General features: G+C 41.3%; 1 protein-coding gene across 4 annotated transcripts in view; it reads right to left on the bottom strand.

The window, feature by feature from the left end:
• LOC137675701 (excitatory amino acid transporter 1-like) overlaps nucleotides 1–22,490 on the bottom strand; it is a 138,847-nt gene that overhangs the window by 14,531 nt on the left and 101,826 nt on the right. For 3 of the 4 annotated variants that reach the window (XM_068421892.1, XM_068421893.1, XM_068421894.1), the window contains 3 exons: nucleotides 20,337–20,541; nucleotides 18,879–18,921; nucleotides 542–837 (listed from right to left, as the gene is read on the bottom strand). In XM_068421892.1, coding sequence (XP_068277993.1) covers nucleotides 542–837; nucleotides 18,879–18,921; nucleotides 20,337–20,541 — 544 coding nt within the window. The remainder of the gene's footprint in view (nucleotides 1–541; nucleotides 838–18,878; nucleotides 18,922–20,336; nucleotides 20,542–22,490) is intronic. The other variant, XM_068421895.1, reaches the window with a different exon arrangement.

Genomic DNA, 22,490 nt, shown 5'->3' with positions numbered 1-22,490 from the left:
GAAAAGGTATTGGTTTTATTTACCCATTGAACACAATAAAGAAAGTGGCAAAATTATGTGTATCTGTAAGCAGTGCAGCTACAATGCAAGGACATACATATACACTACACAACTGCAGGAACCAGTTGTGTTGGAAACTAATGATAACAAGGTCTTGCTGTGTAGAAATAAGATTATGGGAGAGGTTTGTCATTTTCCTTTAGTGAAGTCAGAGTAGGTTATAAGGATACTTTGATAGCATACTGTTGTGATCGCTGTCTTTATGAAGACATAGAATGGCTCTGTATAAGCTTGGCAAATTCTGCCATACACCCTGATTTTTTCATGTCAAAAGCTAAACACACTGAAATAACACGTATGTTTGGGAAATTATTGATATACAGAATTACAGTTCTTGGGCTCATTTACAAAAAAAGCTATAAGGTAGTTAAGATCTTATTGTCTGACTTCCTGCCAAACAGACTCTTGCTATCCAGTGCACGACTGTGATGAAAAAATATTGTTAGTAACTTAATATGGAATTTATCAAAGAGGCACTTACCACATTATTAGAGCTACCAATCTCATGATAGCCTCATTTAGGCTATCAAAGAAGTCTTTTAATGCCTGACCTTGCTCCTTCATGCTTCCAATTACCAGGCCAAAGCTTATTGAGAAAACCACCAAGCCAAGGGCATTCACTCCATTTACAGAACCTGGAACAGGAACTATTTCCTCTTTCATTCGGGTGAGGATTTCCATTGCTTCTGACACATTACTTAATATGGAAGCCACTGTGGATGTGTCATCGAATGAAATATCTACTTTAAACATTCTCTTTTCATAGTTAGTTTTGAACTGGTAAGACAAAAAGAAAAGAAAGATAGGAATTCTGTGAATTATAGCAAAGGTAAAAATCACACACGCCGTTCCTCATCTTTCTTGGCGCCCCGCCGCTTTACCAGACTCTCTGTACTGTCATGACTCCTCACGTCTGAAGGTCGAGGCTGGTGCTGTTTCGGCTTCCCCCACAGGTACTCCTGCAAAACATAAAGCTCGGACAGCGTACATATTACTTCGGGTTAGGATTTTGTTTTAAATCAGGGCGCATACAGCGTGTAGGGACCCACTGTATAACATCATCCCGTTTGATGGCGGCATACCCCCTCCCGTGATGTAGCAGCTCCCAACCTGTTTCCCACTCCGCTGCCCCAGGGAACCGAACCTTGACTGGGGGGCCCACTTCTGGCACCCCTGGACCCCAATGTCGCTCAATTGGGGCATGCTCTTGGTCTCCCCGGGCAAAATGATTTAAAGAATAAAGAGGGCGATGTAAAATGTGAGATTGGTAGTTGACAGGAATTACGTCTGGGAATCCTTCCCCCTCCCCAAGAATCTTAATTCTGTGTTTTTGTTTCTTACTTAAACCTGGTTCCCTGTGTCTCGCAGAGCCCAGTCAGAGAATCCCAGCCTTGGTTACCCATAAATCCTGCTCTCTGTTGTTGAGCCACAAAGGTTGTATTGACCATTCGTTGCACAGTTTTCTGCAAACATGCAAACAAACAGGGTAACACAAGTAGGATAATGCCTATTATAAACATTCCCATAAGCAGACTCTATCTACAAAACATGCAGTTGACTTCAGAACATACTGTTATTCTCTATTATTCTAGCTGAAAGGAAAATTACTGACAGGAAAGCTGATTCTGTTTAAAGGTAACACAGATCAGGCCTTTTAGAGCCTACTCTGAGGCCTACTCTTGCTAAACTGTTGCTAAACCATCCAGTATCAATTTCCCCCTTTGGAAGTAGTTAGATTTATTATCTCACTACTTCCATATACTATTCTCAATGATTGCCTCAACACAACCCACGCAGGTCCCTATGATAATTATAATCACAACTATATAAACTATTCCCTCTAACAATGTGGCTAACCATCCTTTTAGAAAAAATCCACCGTACTCCTGCACCTGTAGAGACAGAAACATAACCTCGACCCATTAGTAATAGTTCCCCTGGTCCCAACCACTCATTAGTACCTGGTTCCCTATACCACACTTCGCCTTTGTTTTGCACATAGCTTGCTCCCTGTCGAACTGCCTCCCAATGTATTACAATTGGGGGTCGCTCCTTATCTCCTGCTAAAGTTAAATGGTCAAGTACACAAACAGCCTTTGCAAGTCTCTCAGAAGGTTCAGTCTCCTCTCCCTCTTTTTGTTTTTGCAGAAGCTGTTTCAATGTACTATGAACACATTCCACAATCGCCTGACCCGTAGGCAAATGCGGTATCCCAGTGACATGTGTAATATCCCATAGTTGACAAAATTGACGAAAAATCTGTGAACAGTATGCTGGTCCATTATCAGTCTTAAGTTGTTGTGGAACCCCAAGACTTGTAAAGCAAGCAAGTAAATGTCATTTGACATGACGACCTGTTTCCCCAGTTTGTGCTGTTGCCCATATTATATGTGAAAACATATCAACAGATACATGAACATATTTGAGCCTTCCAAATTCTGCAATGTGAGTAACGTCCATTTGCCACAGTTGCAACGCACTCAGTCCTCGAGGATTTACCCCTATTCCAATTCCCATGCCAATTTTCTGACAACTAGGACAAACACTAACTAATTCACGTGCTTGTGCCATGGTGAGGTGAAATTGTTTCGCTAACATTTTCGCTGATTGATGAAAGAATTGATGGGATAGGTGTACTTGTTCAAATAAATTTGGTGATATTTGCATATAGGACACAAGCGTGTCTGCTTTATTATTTCCAATGCTCAAACCTTGATCAAACTGATGACTACGAATGTGGGTGACAAAATAAGGTATCTCTCTGAGGTTTATTGCTTGATGCAACTGTAGCAAAATGGTGTAAAGTCGCATATTTCTTATTGGTCGTATAAAAGCTCTTTCAATTCAATTTACAATGCCTGCTGCATAAAGAGAGTCTGTTACAATATTGACAGGTAAATCCTTCCATTTTACAAAAACCTGATATATCGCAAAAAATTCAAGTGTCTGCAATGAGTCCTCAGTAAATTCCTGAGAATTTACAATGTTTCCATTGTCCATCCTCTTGTCAGGTAATAAGTGCTGAATGTGATCGCTTTCCTGCATCAGTAAAAACAGTTAGTCCAGTCACAGGTATCTCTGATCTGATAGGTTTTTCTTCCCAATCCTGTTTTCAAATAAACTGTAGCTTTTTATCTTTTGGCAAATGTGTTAACAATTGTCCAGTAAAGTCCTGTAAGGCCATTTGAAAAAGAGTTGACTGATTTGTTAACCACTGTAGATATTCCTTTCTGATAGGTAAATAGATAACATCTGAGTCTAGTCCGGTAATGTCTGTAATCCTTTTATGTACTTTGATAAGCAATTGTGCTATTGCTTCCACTCTGGTACAAAGTGTTGTTTTAGGATGAAAAACCAAAGAGTCCACTCGAGCATTGCCTTCTGCAATAAACCCAGGCAAATTAGTATGATTTCTTACATGTAAAACATAAAACAATGCAGTTCGGATTTGAATTTCTTGCCACAGAGCTCGCAGCAATTCAAAAACACACTGATTACATATATGCTCTATAACAGATCTATCCAATTGCTTTATAATGCCAGCTATATATGCTGAATCAGTAATCAAATTAAAGGGAATGGGAAAATTCTGAAATATTTTTAATACAGCTCGTAATTCTACCACCTGAGGTGAACCCTTTTGTTGTACTACCATAGATTCCCACTTGCCATCAGAATACCAGACAAGGCCCGCCTTGCCTCTGTTCCCAGATCCATCCGTAAAAATGGTAATTCCATCCACAGGAGTGTCTGCGCACCACACTCCTGTGGCAATTGGAAGTTCCGCACTCAATTTTATAACAGGATGGGAGGGCAAGTGGTAAACAACCTGTCCCGAGAAATTCTCCATAGCTGTTTGCAAAGCAAAGCTATTAGCCATACACCACTCAAAATATTGAGCTGCAATAGGAACGGTTAGTGATGCAGGGATCTCTGGCCACAAGCTCCCGACATCGCATCCGTCCTTTGATGAATAATCTGTGCCAATAGCTCTGTAACGAATCTGATCATTCTGAATTCCATTGACCAATTATTGCATACGGAATTTGCCTATCAAACAAAGTGATAATTTGTATTTCCTGATTCAAATCAATATGATGTACAAATTTGGAATGTAGCCTGCTTTCTATTTCTGTAATCAGTTGCTGTATCTCTGAAGTAGTGTGTCGTGGTGCTGTTAAAGTTGTGTCCCCTGCTAACAATTGGAATAGAGGCTGCAATTGTGACGACGTAAGCCCCAAGTACGGCCGCAGCCATAACTTGAGCCTTATGTTCCACAGTACCCACTTTTGCACATGCCTTTATCATAGCATTCAAATCTGTTTTTCCAGGTAAAGCTTCAATGATCTTTTGACAATCAGCATTAGCATTATCCCTGTTTGCCACAGGTCCAAGGCTTGGCAGCCGCACAGGTTAACCCTGTGTGGAAACACCAGTCCTGCGCTCCCTGCGGTTTGGGCTGCGAGTTAACTGCATAGGCCTGGAACTGGTTGGGAAGATTCATTTGTGTCAGCATACGGTTCCCCCCCCCGCCACGTTCTTTCTCCAGTTTCCCTGTATTCTGCAGCTGGTTGTTATCAGCTGACCTTGAGCATTATACTGAGACCTGCACAGCTTCACAAGATGCCCTAGCTTCCCACAGCAATGACACATCAAAACAGAGTTATCTCTCCCACTCAGCTTCAACTTCTTAAGGCAGTTTTTCTTAAAGTGACCTTCCTGTTCGCATGTATAACAACGATGAACTACCTTAATTGCCGCCGCAAAAGTTTTTGCTAAATGCTCCATCTGAAATGTGGTGGTTCCTACTTTCTCACAAGCATCCATTAGCTCAGTTAAGGTGGGGTTACGATTTGCCATCCCTGCAACAACTTTCCTGCGGTCCTCACCTGTGTTGTCTTTCGCTAACTATAGTGGTAATGCTTCTTTTACAATTTTCCAATCTAACAGTTGCCAAATATTTCTTCCCTCAGGACCCGCACCCACAATCACCGGATATGCTTGTGGAATTATAACTCCTTCTAATAACGCATCTCGAATGACCCCTTTCCATTTCACTCCTCCCTCACCTCCCCCCCTTCCCCTGTATACGCGGGCGGAAGCTGACCCTCTCCCTCACCTCCCACATTACCAGATGGACGCAAACCTCCCCCCCCGCCCTGATCTAAAGGTGGAGTAGGGAGTTGTAAAGGAGGTTGAGGTGGCCCTAATACTTGTCCCGAACACAGAGGGGGGTTTTGGGGGAGACATAGTCACGTGTCCCGAGGCGTTGGCTGAACGATGCTGCTGCAATTCCATCTTTAATTCTTCCAGTCGTCTACCAAGCTCTGTCATGTCAAGTTCATGTCCATTTCGTGATGGTAACAGTCCTTTAAGTCCTTGTGATTCTGGTACTGCTGACTCCGTAAATGGCGAATCCGGTAAAGGTGGGTACAAAGCATGTTTACCCTCCATCTTGTCCTCCTGCTCAGCCTCATCCGTAGAGAGATCAATGAGAGGGAGGGGGTTTCAGAGGGGGTTTCAGAGGGGGTTTCTGCCAAGTCTCCTGTTCAGCGTCTGAATCAATTAGTCCAAATCGAGTTCGTGTTTTAGGGCGCACTACCGGTTCTGATGGATCTGTATCTATTTTACTCGCTCCCCGCTCCTCAGCTTTTTTCGGAGCCGTCCGTACCCACGGTGATAAAGGAGCTGCCACCGGTACAGCCACCGGGGCCGTGGGAGGTGTTGGTCCCGCAAACAGTGAGGGGGTAGTAGGCGCCTGTGGTCCTAAAGCCATAAAAGCTGTATGTGTGACTTCTCTCTCTGCTTTTATTCCTTTTAACGCTTCGCTAACCAGCCTCCATGTAGCAGACAATTTAAAGGCTTCCTTATCACCACTTGTCACCGCATTCCAGAGAGAGTCACCAATCTTCTCCCATAAAGGCACTTCAAAGACATCATTAAAGGTTGTAAAATGTCCTTTATCTTTTGCCCAAGACAGTAACTGCTTTAATGCAGCTTCATCGTATTTAATTCCTCTCTCAGAGAGTATATGTTGGAGGAGTTTCACCACTGTCACTTCTGTCTTGGTCAGGGTAGACCCCATGTAAACACGTCCGAGCCGCATCCCATGTCGCCCAGTCCTCCCGCGCAGTCCGTAGCAGCCACAAGATAACTCCCCATGTTTTTAATTCTTTGGCAGAACCCGCTGCCATAGCTCGCTCAGCGAGCTGCATCGAGCACCGCTCCCAGGTATTCAGCTGTAAACAATCAGCCGGTTCTGCCACCGCCCCCCTCTTTAATGAGGCGATCCACACACTGGGCTACGTCTTTCGATTTCACAGAAATCTTAAATTCCCCGCCCAGTAACGAAATCACCTTTATCAAGGTTTCCATGGCTCGCGAACCCACTCCGACCGCCTGCGGTCCGCCAGCCCAGCAATCACGTCGGGGTCACCACTTGTTGCCGCTTGTCTGCGGCAAGCTCCGTTCGGTTGCTGGCTGGCCTGAGGCTATCCGCACCCCAGGGCCATTGAGCACTGACACGAATGTGAGGATGCAACAAATGGCGTTTATTTAACTGCGCAACAGCCTTATATAGTCATCTTGTCCCGTACGAACTCGCACGATAATGACACATCCTGCTCCTTTCGCCACGCCTACCTTCCGTTACAGCCCGAGATTTTCCGGTCGCCGTACCCTAATCTACCTACATGTTCCTTTTGGCTTGCCAACAAAAACACCCCAAATAGTAAGTCCAGGAACTGCAGCAGTATTAGTAATATTTGGAGACTGATGCACACTCTGAAAGTATTTGAGTGTAATGGAGTACTTATGACTAAGATGGGAAACCTGAATATCAGCATCTAGCAACACTGATCTAATTTTGTTATTTTCCACACCTGAATAGTTTTGATGTCCTCCTTCCACATATTTGCTGTATCCCCTGAAGGCTTTAAGTCTTTCAGAAGTTCAAGTAAAACTTGCTTAGAGATTTATGGAAAAATTCTGAATAAGATGTAGCAGAACAAATCTCCATGGACGTTAGATATTCTTAAGTTTTAAATGAAATTTGCTAAAAAGTTTTAAGACTTGGGCTGTGGTTAGAGTAGACAGCTCAGCTGTTCCAACAGTTGGCCGACACAGAAAAGCACCATTCCACTTCCTCACCCCCTCCCATCCAACCTGTGATAATTTCTCCTCTGTGTCAGTTCTAGTTTGATCTCTCCATGAGCCTGTCTTCATTTAGCCCACACTCAGGGCTAAACAATAACAGTTTTTCTCTCACCCAATGTCCCTTCCCCAACCAAAGAAGGGAATTGGGAAAAGGAGGAAGACTCACGGGTTAAAATTGAACTGATTTAATAAAATCAAGAAACCAGAGTTACAGCAGGTTGTTCCAGGAATACCAATTGTTTGGAATGAGAAAGAGGGAGGCTAGAAGAGAGAGAAGCAGAGCACACACAAAAAGAAAAACCCACCACCAAAACAAAACAAAACAAAAAAATGTCCACTCCTTCCCCCCAAGCTTTCCCTTTTGTAGTGAACTTGATGTTAATGATATAGAATACATCTGTGGGCCAGCCTGGGTCAGCTGCCCTGCGTTTAGCTGCTAATGGCCCTGATCACCATGGCTGGCCACAAACTGAAACAAAAATCTAACAGAAACTTGATTCTATAAATTTTATCCCATGAAACCAGGACAGAGCCAATCCTACTCTTTAAATTTGCAGAAAACTTATCAAGCAAAAAAGTGGCCATTTTTTTGATAAAAGCTATGGAGGTGAATCAACTCACTGAGGAATCAGATGAATGCCAGAGAGGGCAAAACACTGAGACTTGGACTATACAGCCAGGGAAGGAGGGAAGGGATTGCCTCTTTAAGTGACAGAGAGGTATTAGAGTGGAAATTCTCTAGAAGTTATCACTGAAGGGATTTTATTTCAGTTGTGGCAGAAGTGTTAAAATACTGCCAATATCAAAAATATTTTGATTTCTCTGAGACTTGCCCCCCCTCACTCCTCTGTCAAATTAGGTTGGAATTGGCCATTGAGCTCAAAAATTACAAGGGACTGAGAAAAAGCTGGGCAGCTACAGGGGAGAAAGCACAATCACATGAAGTTTCTTACCTTAAAAACCCAGTTAGAAATCATTTTAGGTTATAATAAGCATATTCCTTCTTTTTTGTGCTGATTCTGGAATTCTGTCCCAGCAGGAGGATGCCTTTAATCCTTTATTAGTTAAGTCTCTTTAGGGATATCATATGGATTTTAGGACCTCACTTAGCAAAGTCTGGTTTTGTTTCAGCTGCTAGACTGGTACACAGAGATGTAGATGTTATCTGTTGACTCATCCTGTTGGTCAGACTTAAGTATTCAGAAATGTTAGCTTTAGTCTAGGGAGAATAGTCTTTCCAGAACCCTTTCCAGAGAAGTGGAGAAACAGTTTATTTAAAGTAAAATTCAGAAGGGCAATCTGAGCAACAGGAATCAGAGCAACTTTATTTGCTCTGAGACAGTCATTTGAGCTATTCTTTCTTTCATTATTGCTTAATGAGGTTAAGGATAACTTTGTGGACGTGTCTGTCGTCTTATGCTCAAAGTTGTCTATCAAAAGTCATGAGAAGATTCCTGGTGAAGCAAAAGAAATTAGGGAAAACCAAATACGGGAAATGCAAAGGAGATATCTACCAAGGAAAAAGTGTAGGTTGAGGTTTATTCTTGTTAGTGCTTTTTCAGATGACACCTAAGGCAAAATACAAGATTGCTTGACCACCACAAAACAAATGTTCTGTGTGTGGAATGGTGAAAAAGCCAACTGTTTGTAGGAAGTGACAGGATGAAAGAGCACCTTCAAGAGGATAGGAAATGTAAAAGGTTTTGAAACAGATGAGGTAATAGCAGAGTTGACTATTACTACTTTGCAGAGAAACTGGTGACAGAGATAATTTTGTGAGCTTTTATGAGATCCCTACTTTCAGGCAGATCTCTACTGTATCTTGGTGGGAATCAGAGTTACCAGCTGTTCATTTAGCTCAAACTGACATTTTAATATCACACTGTGATTCTGCAGATCCTTGTTCTTTTGCAACATTCAGTAATGGAAGAAATTAGACAAAGAAAAACTGCTCATATAACACATTGTAGGCTTAGGGGTCTCAAAAGAGCTGGTTATGTTTTACTAGAAGTCCACACACCTACACTGATAATCTGTGATGGGCTAGACAATATCACCGAAGTCCTGTCATTTCTGAGGATGTTTGGTGTGTTTTGTCTCCAGACAGAAGTATTTTTGCCTGGTAAGATTTTAGATGCAAAATACTCATAAAATTTTCCTTAAGTTCATGTATAGAAAAGAAATTAGGAACAAGGTAAATATTATTTGATACATATTAATACTAATAGCTTTCTATTAGCAACCTTATCTGCAAGTAAAATATAAAAATAATGGCATTTCTGGACTTCGTTACAAGATACAGTGCTAATGAACAACTTAAAAAGGAATTTTAATTAAGTTATCTCATTATGAAATAGACAATATATTTGCTTTTTCATGTAATATAACGAATTAGTTGTTTACACTTTTATTATTCTTTTTCATTAGTAGTACAAGATACCCACAACCATTTGACTTGACTATATAGCATGACTTTTTAAGCAGCAGCATTCTGTAGGTAGAATAGGGTATGGCGACCGGAAAATCTCGGGCTGTAACGGAAGGTAGGCGTGGCAAAAGGAGCAGGAAGTGCAAGTATCGTGCGAGTGCGTACGGGACAAGACGACTAGATAAGGCTGTTACGCAGTTAAATAAACGCCATTTGTTGCATCCTCACATTCGTGTCAGTGCTCTATGGCCCTGGGGTGCGGATAGCCTCAGGCCAGCCAGCAACCGAACGGAGCTTGCCGCAGACAAGCGGCAACAAATGGTGACACCGACGTGATTGCTGGACTGGCGGACCGCAGGCGGTCGGAGTGGGTTCGCGAGCCATGGAAACCTTGATAAAGGTGATTTCGTTACTGGGCGAGGAGTTTAAGATTTCTGTGAAATCGAAAGACGTAGTCCAGTGTGTGGATCGCCTCATTAAAGAGGGGGCGGTGGCAGGACCGGCTGATTGTTTACAGCCGAATACCTGGGAGCGGTGCTCGATGCAGCTCGCTGAGCGAGCTATGGCAGCGGGTTCTGCCAAAGAATTAAAAACATGGGGAGTTATCTTGTGGCTGCTACGGACTGCGCGGGAGGACTGGGCGACATGGGATGCGGCTCGGACGTGTTTACATGGGGTCTACCCTGACCAAGACAGAAGTGGCAGTGGTGAAACTCCTCCAACATATACTCTCTGAGAGAGGAATTAAATACGATGAAGCTGCATTAAAGCAGTTACTGTTCTGGGCAAAAGATAAAGGACATTTTACAACCTTTAATGATGTCTTTGAAGTGCCTTTATGGGAGAAGATTGGTGACTCTCTCTGGAATGCGGTGTCAAGTGGTGATAAGGAAGCCTATAAATTGTCTGCTACATGGAGGCTGGTTAGCGAAGCGTTAAAAGGAATAAAAGCAGAGAGAGAAGTCACACATACAGATTTTTTAGCTTTAGGACCGCAGACGTCTACTACCCCCTCACGGTTTGCGGGATCAAAACCTCCCACAGCCCCGGTGGCTGTACTGGTGGCAGCTCCTTTATCACCGTGGGTACAGACGGCTCCGAAAAAAGCTGAGGAGCGGGGAGCGAGTAAAATAGATACAGATCCATCAGAACCGGTAGTGCGCCCTAAAACACGAACTCGATTTGGACTAATTGATTCAGACGCTGAACAGGAGACTTGGCAGAAACCCCCTCCGAAACCCCCTCCTCCTCTCACTGATCTCTCTACGGATGAGGCTCAGCAGGAGGACAAGAAGGAGGGTAAACCTGCTTTGTATCCACCTTTACCGGATTCGCTGTTTACGGAGTCAGCAGTACCAGAGTCACAAGGACTTAAAGGACTGTTACCATCACGAAATGGACATGAACTTGACATGACAGAGCTTGGTAGACGACTGGAAGAATTAAAGATGGAATTGCAGCAGCATCGTTCAGCCAACGCCTCGGGACACGTGACTATGTCTCCCCCAAAACCCCCCCTCTGTGTTCGGGACAAGTATTAGGGCCACCTCAACCTCCTTTACAACTCCCTACTCCACCTTTAGATCAGGGCGGGGGGGAGGTTTGCGTCCATCTGGTAATGTGGGAGGTGAGGGAGAGGGTCAGCGTCCGCCCGCGTATACAGGGGAAGGGGGGGAGGTGAGGGAGGAGTGAAATGGAAAGGGGTCATTCGAGATGTGTTATTAGAAGGAGTTATAATTCCACAAGCATATCCGGTGATTGTGGGTGCGGGTCCTGAGGGAAGAAATATTTGGCAACTGTTAGATTGGAAAATTGTAAAAGAAGCATTACCACTATAGTTAGCGAAAGACAACACAGGTGAGGACCGCAGGAAAGTTGTTGCAGGGATGGCAAATCGTAACCCCACCTTAACTGAGCTAATGGATGCTTGTGAGAAAGTAGGAACCACCACATTTCAGATGGAGCATTTAGCAAAAACTTTTGCGGCGGCAGTTAAGGTAGTTCATCGTTGTTATACATGCGAGCAGGAAGGTCACTTTAAGAAAAACTGCCTTAAGAAGTTGAAGATGAGTGGGAGAGATAACTCTGTTTTGATGTGTCATTGCTGTGGGAAGCTAGGGCATCTTGTGAAGCTGTGCAGGTCTCAGTATAATGCTCAAGGTCAGCTGATAACAACCAGCTGCAGAGTGCAGGGAAACTGGAGAAAGAGCGGGGGGGGAACTGTGTGCTGACACAAATGAATCTTCCCAACCAGTTCCAGGCCTAAGCAGTCAACTCGCAGCCTGAACCGCAGGGAGTGCAGGACTGGTGTTTCCACGCGGGGTTAACCTGTGCGGCTGCCAAGCCTTGGACCTGTGGCAAACAGGGATAATGCTAATGCTGATTGTCAAAAGATCATTGAAGCTTTACCTGGAAAAACAGATTTGAATGCTATGATAAAGGCATGTGCAAAAGTGGGTACTGTGGAACATAAGGCTCAAGTTATGGCTGCGGCCGTACTTGGGGCTTACGTCGTCACAATTGCAGCCTCTATTCCAATTGTTAGCAGGGGACACAACTTTAACAGCACCACGACACACTACTTCAGAGGTACAGCAACTGATTACAGAAATAGAAAGCAGGCTACATTCCAAATTTGTACATCGTATTGATTTGAATCAGGAAATACAAATTATCACTTTGATAGGCAAATTCCGTATGCAATAATTGGTCAATGGAATTCAGAATGATCAGATTCGTTACAGAGCTATTGGCACAGATTATTCATCAAAGGACGGATGCGATGTCGGGAGCTTGTGGCCAGAGATCCCTGCATCACTAACCGTTCCTATTGCAGCTCAATATTTTGAGTGGTGTATGGCTAATAGCTTTGCTTTGCAAACAGCCATGGAGAATTTCTCGGGACAGGTTGTTTACCACTTGCCCTCCCATCCTGTTATAAAATTGAGTGCGGAACTTCCGATTGCCACAGGAGTGTGGTGCGCAGACACTCCTGTGGATGGAATTACCATTTTTATGGATGGATCTGGGAACAGAGGCAAGGCGGGCCTTGTCTGGTATTCTGATGGCAAGTGGGAATCTATGGTAGTACAACAAAAGGGTTCACCTCAGGTGGTAGAATTACGAGCTGTATTAAAAATATTTCAGAATTTTCCCATTCCCTTTAATTTGATTACTGATTCAGCATATGTAGCTGGCATTATAAAGCAATTGGATAGATCTGTTATAGAGCATATATGTAATCAGTGTGTTTTTGAATTGCTGCGAGCTCTGTGGCAAGAAATTCAAATCCGAACTGCATTGTTTTATGTTTTATATGTAAGAAATCATACTAATTTGCCTGGGTTTATTGCAGAAGGCAATGCTCGAGTGTACTCTTTGGTTTCTGACCTTACAAATTCTACTGCAATGACTGTGCAGGTGCCGGACATTAAACAGCAAATCATAGAATGGGTTTTTCCACCTTTTCATCCTAAAACAACAACTTAAGACTGATAATGGACCGGCATACTGTTCACAGATTTTTCGTCAATTTTGTCAACTATGGGGTATTACACATGTCACCGGGATTCCTCATTCGCCTATGGGTCAGGCGATTGTGGAACGTGCTCATAGTACATTGAAACAGCTTCTGCAAAAACAAAAAGGGGGAGAGGAGACTGAACCTTCTGAGAGACTTGCAAAAGCTGTTTGTGTACTTAACCATTTAACTTTAGCAGGAGATAAGGAACGACCCCCAATTGTAATACATTGGGAGGCAGTTTGACAGGGAGCAAGCTATGTGAAAAACAAAGGCAAAGTGTGGTATAGGGAACCAGGTACTAACGAGTGGTTGGGACCAGGGGAACTATTACTAATGGGTCGAGGTTATGTTTCTGTCTCTACAGGCGCAGGAGTACGGTGGATTGTCTCTAAAAGGATGGTTAGCCACATTGTTAGAGGGAATAGTTTCTGTAGTTGTGATTATAGTTATCATAGGGATCTGCATGGGTTGTGTTGAGGCAATCATTGAGAATAGTATATGGAAGTAGTGAGATAATAAATCTAACTACTTCCAAAAGGGGAAATTGATACCGGATGGTTTAGCAACGGTTTAGCAAGAGTAGGCCTCAGAGTAGGCTCTAAAAGGCCTGCTCTGTGTTACCTTTAAACAGAATCAGCTTTCCTGTCAGTAATTTTCCTTTCAGCTAGAATAACAGAGAATAACAGTATGTTCTGAAGTAAACTGCATGTTTTGTAGATAGAGTCTGCTTATGGGAATGTTTATAATAGGCATTATCCTACTTGTGTTACCCTGTTTGTTTGCATGTTTGCAGAAAACTGTGCAACGAATGGTCAATACAGCCTTTGTGGCTCAACAACAGAGAGCAGGATTTATGGGTAACCAAGGCTGGGATTCTCTGACCGGGCTCTGCGAGACACAGGGAACCAGGTTCAAGAGTACCTGTGGGGGAAGCCGAAACAGCACCAGCCTTGACCTTCAGACGTGAGGAGTCATGACAGTACAGAGAGTCTGGTAAAGCGGCGGGGCGCCAAGAAAGATGAGGAACGGCGACCGTTGCTGAGTGAAACAAAAGCTTTGAACAATGCGCTCATGATTAGCTTGCTTTTGCTTTGCATCTCAGGAGTTGCAGGGGAATCTTACTGGAGAACCTGGGCTCGGGATGTTGTATCCGCCAGCTACGCTTACGCTTTGACGCAAGGCTCCAGAATCAGCGATATGCTTTACTTCGCATGACTTGAAGCATGGGGAGGGGGAAATGTAGGTAGATTAGGGTACGGCGACCGGAAAATCTCGGGCTGTAACGGAAGGTAGGCGTGGCGAAAGGAGCAGGATGTGTCATTATCGTGCGAGTTCGTACGGGACAAGATGACTATGTAAGGCTGTTGCGCAGTTAAATAAACGCCATTTGTTGCATCCTCACATTGGTGTCAGTGCTCAATGGCCCTGGGGTGCGGATAGCCTCAGGCCAGCCAGCTTGCCACAGACAAACGGCAACAGCATTATACCATGGCAGTAGCACATTCCAGTGGTTAACTTGCAGACAAGGTAATTACATGGATAACTGCTCTGAAAGCTCATGATTTACTGTCAGTACTCTGAGATAGTATAATTAGCAATGTCTGTGCTAAGTCACTATGGTGATATCGTTTTTAGCGAATGATGATTTTAAAAGCAACATGTTTGCTTAAATGCAACCCTAAAAAAATGAAAATAAATGAAAATAAGGCAGTGATATCCAATCTTCCTGATTAATTTTTTCTTTCCTTTCCATATGGACATGTGTGAAAGCCTTCTAAATTGTCTGCAGAAGAGCTGATGACACAGGTTAAAATATATCTTAACTAACCAAAACTATCACAAGGAATAGACAGCATATATTGGTTAGTATTCATGTCTGGATGTGTGATTAACACTTCCAATCCCCTTGATAAGAATGAGTTCAGGAAATAATATTAATTAAAAATATCTCAGAAGAAATGCGGTTATCAGATGCACCTTTGTAGTTCTTTAAGCTTTGTCTGGCATCACATCCCACCTATTCACAACAGAATGACCCTCCCCAAATTGTTAGACTGATTCTGCTTCTCTTGATGTCCCAAGTTCACTTGTGTTTCTTTTCGCTTTTGATATATCCCCAGAGCACAGCAGAAAGAACAAGCAGTTAAAAAGCAGACACCAAGGTCAGTGAAGAAGGAGGGGGAGGAGGTGCTCCAGGCACCAGAGCAGAGATTCCCCTGCAGCCTGTGGTGACGACCATGGTGAAGCAGGTTGTCCCCCTGCAGCCCATGGAGGTCCATGGTGGAGCAGATGTCCACCCTGCAGCCCGTGGAGGACCTCACGCTGGAGCGGGTGGATATGCCTCGAAGGAGGCTGTGACCCCATGGAGAGCCCACACTGGAGCAGGTTTTCTGGCAGGACCTGTGGCCCCGTGGGGGACCCACGCTGGAGCAGTTTGGGAAGGACTGTCTCCCATGGGTGGGACCCCACGCTGGAGCAGGGGAAGAGTGTGAGGAGTAATAGTTGTTCTTTTGAGGTTAAAAAACTTTGAAATGATAGTTGGTCCTGTGTGTTAGTGGAGCTGCTTTGGGAGGTGCTTGCTATTGGTGAAGAAATAACAGGTTCAAAATTTGCTGAGTCCTAACACAGTCACTAGAGGGCCTGCCTGCTGGCCATAGTGAGAAAGAAAGAAAACCCTTCCAGTGGGTTCCAGTGCAGATCTCTGTCAGGAAAGAAAACTGCCTAAGGATGCTATAAGACAGAATGTGAGCACCTAATATATCAAAAGATGTTATTTGAATGTGGAGTGTATATGCCAGTGATGGTTTCCAGGTGTGCAAAGCTGTGGATTGGTATTACACCTTTGAGTGTGGACTACTACGAGTAGTACCGTGTTTTGTGTTTGGGCCATCAAACACGGTGTTACAGAACCAGATTAGTGCCAGATGGATCATCCTTCTTCAAAAATCTTCTGAGAAACATATGAAAACCCTGACGTAAACTTTTGAAAAGAAAGTTATGAAGTCATATGTACAAAGTCATCTGGATACCTATGAATCTTACACATACTTGTTTCTCCTGTAAAATGTTTTTAGTGTAACAAATCTGGTTCAACAAAATAACTTATGCCTAAAAATCTAGGTTTTGGTACCTGATTCAAAAGGTAATAGTATCAGTATGACAGATTTAAAATCCTGGTTCTTCAGTAAGCATACCTGCTAATGAAAGTCAGAAAAAACTTTCATTAAACATTTCCTGGTTTTAGAACCATTTTTAGTAGATCCCTTTAAGCTGTAAAGCACATGAGAAATACAATATACTTAATGTAAACAGAATCTACAGGATATCTTTGATTAAGAACATAGATTTAGGACTTCTAGTCACCGAGTTGAGTTTCCTGTTGTTGTAGGATACTTTATTGAATGAATTTTTCAAGCCGTATCTTAAAACTGATGAGGTAGTTTGTTCCCACAATTCCTAATTGAAGATTTTTCCAGGACCTCACCTTTTAGGTAATGAAGGTTAAAAACCTTACTAATTCCCACTTTAAATTCAGTCATAGTGATTTCCATTTCTTCTTGTATAAACATTTTTCTTTACCTTATACAGCTCTGTTCCCACTTTGTTTTTTGTATCTGAATAGTTTTTAAAGCAAGCTTCTTTTTGCTTTATATGCTGTGTTCTTTTGAACAGCAACTCCTCTCTCCATTGTGCTTATTTTACATTAATCTTCCTTGAACGTAATGACCAGAATATACCCAGTATCCCAGATAGTCACATTCCTCTTGTTTTATTTCCTCTCTTGCAGTTATGTCACCTAATATATCCTAGAGCTGAATGAGAGGGGTTTTAATATTTTTTTCTTTCTGATGATGACTTCCCATCTCAAAGCAGAAATTACAGTTAATTTCTAAATGCTTATTTCACATGCGATGAAGAGCTACCAGGAGACTGAACATGCCAACATCTGCAAGAGCCAGTTCACTTTGTTCTTGTGACTTTATATTGTTAGTGTGCCAGGGACATGCTACCTTCTTCGGTGTTTGTTAGATATCTCAATACAAAGTGCTTCGACTTTCTTGTCATCTGTAAATTTCATTGTGTGCATCCTGTGGCAATGATGTCATTCATGAAAATATCAATTGAGATAGACCCAGTCCTTCAGCAACTTCCATTGCTGTCTCCATAAATTTTACAATTCTCACAATAATCTTATCCCCCTGCTCAACTATTTCACTTCCCTCATATTAAAAACTCTTTTTTACGGAAGTCTAAAGAGATTAGATCCATTCAACTTCTGTGCCACCAAAAAAAAAGAAAAGAAGAAAATGAACAATCTTATGGAAGAAAGATGGAAGGTTATTCTGGTACAATCTGTTTCAGAAACCCATGTTATTCTTTATCTTTTTTTTTCATATATTTTTCATTTATTACTAAGTCTTTACTCTTTCCTTCAAGGTACTTGTATCCTTCAGTACAACCAAGATCAGGCTAATGGGCTATTAACTGCTTAAATCAATTCCTAAATCTTTTTGAAATTGCAATGTGAAAGGGACTATGATTGCTTTCACCACTTATAGATAATAACTTCCCAACTTGACAGATTTATTAAAAATACTTGCTGCTAGATCTGTAACTTTATGATCTAATTCTTTCATGATTTTGAAATTAAAATTATGTAATTCCCTGACTTTATTACATTAAAATCTTTGAATTTTGTTTCTGGTTTAGATACAGACTTTTCTATTTCCATACTGCTCTTCTGCATCACTGTTCTTACTGAAAACAGAGGCATAGCATTTATTGGTTTTGCACCTGGGACTAGTTTATTTTTAATCTTGACCGAATCTTTAATCTAGAAAGTCACTGCTTTTTGTTGGTCTCTGTTTATGTAACTAAAGAAAATCTTACTGGTGCTTTTCAGTTCTTCTGCAAGATGTAACTCAGCTGGACTTTGGAAAGTTTCTACTTTATCCTCTTGCTTCTTGACCTCTGCATTCCAGCTTTTTTTAATTGCTATGGCAATAACTGGTAAATAATATCAGTTCAAGATTGTCTGTGAGGTCAGTATGAAGCAATTAGATTATGGCAATATGCATTATAGGTTTTACTGAAACTATAATGTTCTTTTTTTAAAGGTGGAATGTAACTAGTTACTATTATTTTCTCCATAGAACAGTTAAGGTTAAGACCAGGCTAATGATAGAGGAATTTGGGAAGCAACACAGAAAGAACATTCCTGTGCACTCCTACCATAGGTGACAGGAAGTCCCCTAGTTTGATTTTATTATTGATGTCCACAAAATTGTTGCCTCAGTTTCTAACCTATGCACATTTCCCACATGACATTCTTGAATGTCTTCCAGTCCTTGTACAGATGGTACATATCTCAGTATCTCCCAATTTAACATAACACTGTTTTTGAAAAGTAAATTCCGTATTGACTTTAGTGAAGCTTGCTGTAGACTTATGAATTTGACATTTTGAAAAAACTTATTTTTTGATTTGCTGTGCCAGGTATGTTTTCTTCACTTCTCATAGCAAATACTGAGACAATATGATTGAAAACAAAGCATAGATTTGGTTGGGGGTGTTTTGGTGACAGCTGGCAGGATACGTAAGATTTGTTTCTGCTGTAAGTACAAGTACATGATATTTCTAAAGAAAATACTATTACATTTCAATTTCTTACTTTACTATATGTTTTAGTTGGAAATAACATAACATTTTTACCTGTTTAAAGCAAGCTTCCACCAGATTTGGAGGGAACATATTTCTGTGAAAAAGAAAGAAAATAACATGAGAAGTAATAAGACTCTAGTAATACCTTAAGTAGTGGCACAGCTAATAAAAGAATTGACGAGCTAATTTTCAAAGGAATCCTAACACAAATATGTAATTGTGTATACAGTGAGTAGAGCTTTGCATATAGCCTTGGCCTGGTTATCTTTATCAGGATTAAATGTAATAGGGTTGGATCGATCCTGTCAATTGCAATCTCTGTATCCAATATTGTATAGCAGGTCTGGTTATGGAGCAGAATATTAGCTAAATTACCAAATGAACAAAGCTCTGTGGGTCAGTGTTGACTTTAATTTTGTATTTATTAATGCTGTCTGAATCCAGATGAATAAAGAAGTTATTAATATTTAATGCATTTCTACTTCTCAAACAATTTTTGCAGTCACGTAGCCTAGTATATCATGACATTTATCACACAATTTAGAGTCTCATCGTGCTTAAGAAATAAATATTTCTGAAGTTTGAGTATTTATTTATTGTTTATTATTTGAGTATTAATAATAACACATACACATATAATTATATATGTGTGTGTATACTTGTTACATATGGGGATTTGCTCGTTTGCTTTCCAGAATGGTGACATTTCTGAGGGAATTAGAAGCACCCTAACTGAATAAATCTTGAGGAATCTGAGTGCAAACCCCTTCATGGGTCTTTCTGAAGTCCCCCTTCCTGGCAGCATGACTCTTGGAGGCCTTTCTCCCTGTCTCTGACTTCTCCAAATGGGTTAGTGGAACACAAAATTTTGGAGGCTTTACCTGTGGAAAAGCTCCTGAGTTCAAAACCTCAGCTTCCCTACTCCCTGGAATACATCTGTCACATATTAGCTCTATGTGTAGTGCCTCTCTAGAAAAGAGGCACTGCAGAGTCTCTGAGCAAGGAGAAAACAAGCTTTTATATTTGTGCCCCTCTATTTCAAGCATTTTACTTGCCTGTTCCTGGAATTTAACAAGGTTGGGTAGATGCACCCAGACTGGCAGCTACAATTCAAAATTAAGATGACTAGCTAAATCAGGGATTCAAGTGAAGTAATAAAACTGTCAAAAGTTGGAAGTAAGGGAAAGCGGAGGAATTTGGTAATAAGGATTGTGCTATGGAATGAGGGGAAAAGACCCATGCAGATAGCAGAACAGAAGTCTTTCTTTTGTGCGTGAAAGAAAGAATCTTTCTTTCTTTGAATATTAAAAGCAGTTTCTTCCCTTGCAACAGCCTGATTTGAAAATAAATCCATGTATTCTTTTGTAGCATTGTAGAGGTTAGAAATATTGGTAAGAAATTTGGCTAATTTAGGCAGTCACTGTCTAAAATTCTCTACTATCCTCGTGTGAATCTAAATATTACTGTCATCGTTACTGGTACAGAAAATGTGCAATATCATAGCCATACCTGATTAAATCAAGAAAGGCATCTGCTGCTGTCACTTGCACAGTTTTGCCTTCTCTGTGCATGTTTTCTTTAGTACTTTTCCCAGGGTGGATGATGACCACAATGATTATACCAATCAGTACAGCAATGATCGTAGTACTCATGTAGTAGACTACTGCTCGGACTCCCATCTTCCCTGATGCTTTACTGTCCAGGGCAGCAATTCCTAGTAAATTTAAGCACAAGGACATTCACCTCATACAGTTGTGAGTAAAGACTATAAACTCAGCATGATGAAAATGGTTTTGTGGGAAGAGTTTTGATGACCAGTACATTTAAAGCTACCCAAGGTAAGTTGGCCCTCTTTTGCAGCTTGTAGTGCCACTGTCTTCCCATCCCACCCCTAATGCTTGTTATTACATAATTTTCTATTACAAGAGTTACAGTTTTCTGTGCTTTGTTAACACTTGTTAAAAGCAAAGATTATTGGTCTGATGCAGTGTGGCACTCCCTATATTCCAGTGAGCCAATTCATGGTTTTTGATTAGCATAGTTACCGTAGTCTGAAAAATGTACCTTACAAATGTGCTGCACCAAATTTGTAATGGTAAGAAAGAAAACAGAGTACTCTCAAGTAATGTTGATAATGTTTGCTATAATTAATGTGTACGAAGAGATTTCTTCAATCCCTAATGGAATGACCCGAGTTCACCTCTGTCCCAAGCCATGGGAGTTTAAAATAGATTAAATGCTGTTAGCTTGTTTCAGAAAATCCTTACTATTGTATGAATAAGCATTTAGAGTCTTTTATAAGCTTTGCAAAACTTATGACATTACTCCTAATTCTTGGCTCATCTTAATGCATTTGATCTAATATGAATACTAGGGTGCTCAGTATGGCATCTGCTAAAGTATTTGTTCATGAGATTGCACCAACAGGGCTGCACTGTGTTTTTTAAATGAAGGTGCAGTTCTGCCAGGGACAGAGCTCTGAATTTCTGAGGACTGTCTCATGACAACTGTCAGAAATGGAGATGCTCTTTCTCTTTCCAAACAGACAGTGTTCCTCTCCTTAAAATGACCCTTTGCTCCTTCTCCTTAAAATTTCAAGTAGTCAACAACTTTCTCATACTTCATCTGGAGGGCTACACCATCTGTCTCAAAACAGTGCTGGTGTTTCTTGTTGGAATCATGCTTTCAAAGTGCAGAATGAAGAAAGAGGTCAGGAAAAGATCTCTTTGCTTTATTATCTCCTCCTATGTACCTCTATGGCACTGTCTAATCCAAACTTTTGCGAACTGCCCACATATTTATCTAGATGCCATCTTTGAACATATAGAAGATAGTGAAAGTTGCCTACCTTCTGCTCTGGGTACTCATCTCAGAGGAAAAAGCATTTAAAATAAGGCAAAAGGACTGTGTGAATATAAATAATGTGGAAACCTAAAACTAAAATCATGGCCTGTCAAAACTAAATATTTTCTCAAAATGCTTATCACTGTAGATATATCATACTTCTGTCTATCTTCTGAAGGAGGAAATACGTGCTACTGGGGTTACAGTGAAACTATTCTAGATAGTCACTGATGTAACTGAGATCAAGGCTGTGTTCCAGGCGCTGATCAAATCTTCAAAGTATAAAACCAATCACATGCTTCATACTTACTTGCCCTTTCATTTCAGCTAAGGCTTGCCTGTCCTTTCAGCAGAAGCAATTAGAGACAGTAAGATTTGTACCCACAAAATGAATTGCAAAGGGTGATTACTAGATTTGCACCCTGAATTGCTTGATTTATATGTGCCATTGTAGTGGAAGAACAAAGTGTTACAGGCACAGGAAGAAATTGAAAATGAAAATCCAACATTTGAAGCACTTGATCCTTCATTTCTTTTCTCAACTTTTCCATCAGTAAAACTGGATGATAATGCTTGCGGTAAGTTTTCATTTATGTTTTGAAATTCTGTGAGGAAAATGGTAAATGCTACCAAGTAATAAATAGTTATTTTTACAAACAGGAAGTAAATCCTATAGCCAGTCTTGTAGGCAGATGGAGTATTGCTTGTTTTTTTAGAGCCCTCAAAATAATGCAAATGCAAAATAATGCAAATATAATTAACCAATGCATAAAAATAAAGTTAAGAATTGTTGGAGTCTTTCAGAGCTGCTACTGAGTT

This window comes from Nyctibius grandis, chromosome W, assembly GCF_013368605.1.
Source record: "Nyctibius grandis isolate bNycGra1 chromosome W, bNycGra1.pri, whole genome shotgun sequence".
Lineage (NCBI taxonomy): Eukaryota > Metazoa > Chordata > Aves > Nyctibiiformes > Nyctibiidae > Nyctibius > Nyctibius grandis.
This window is presented reverse-complemented; position numbering and strand designations above follow the sequence as displayed.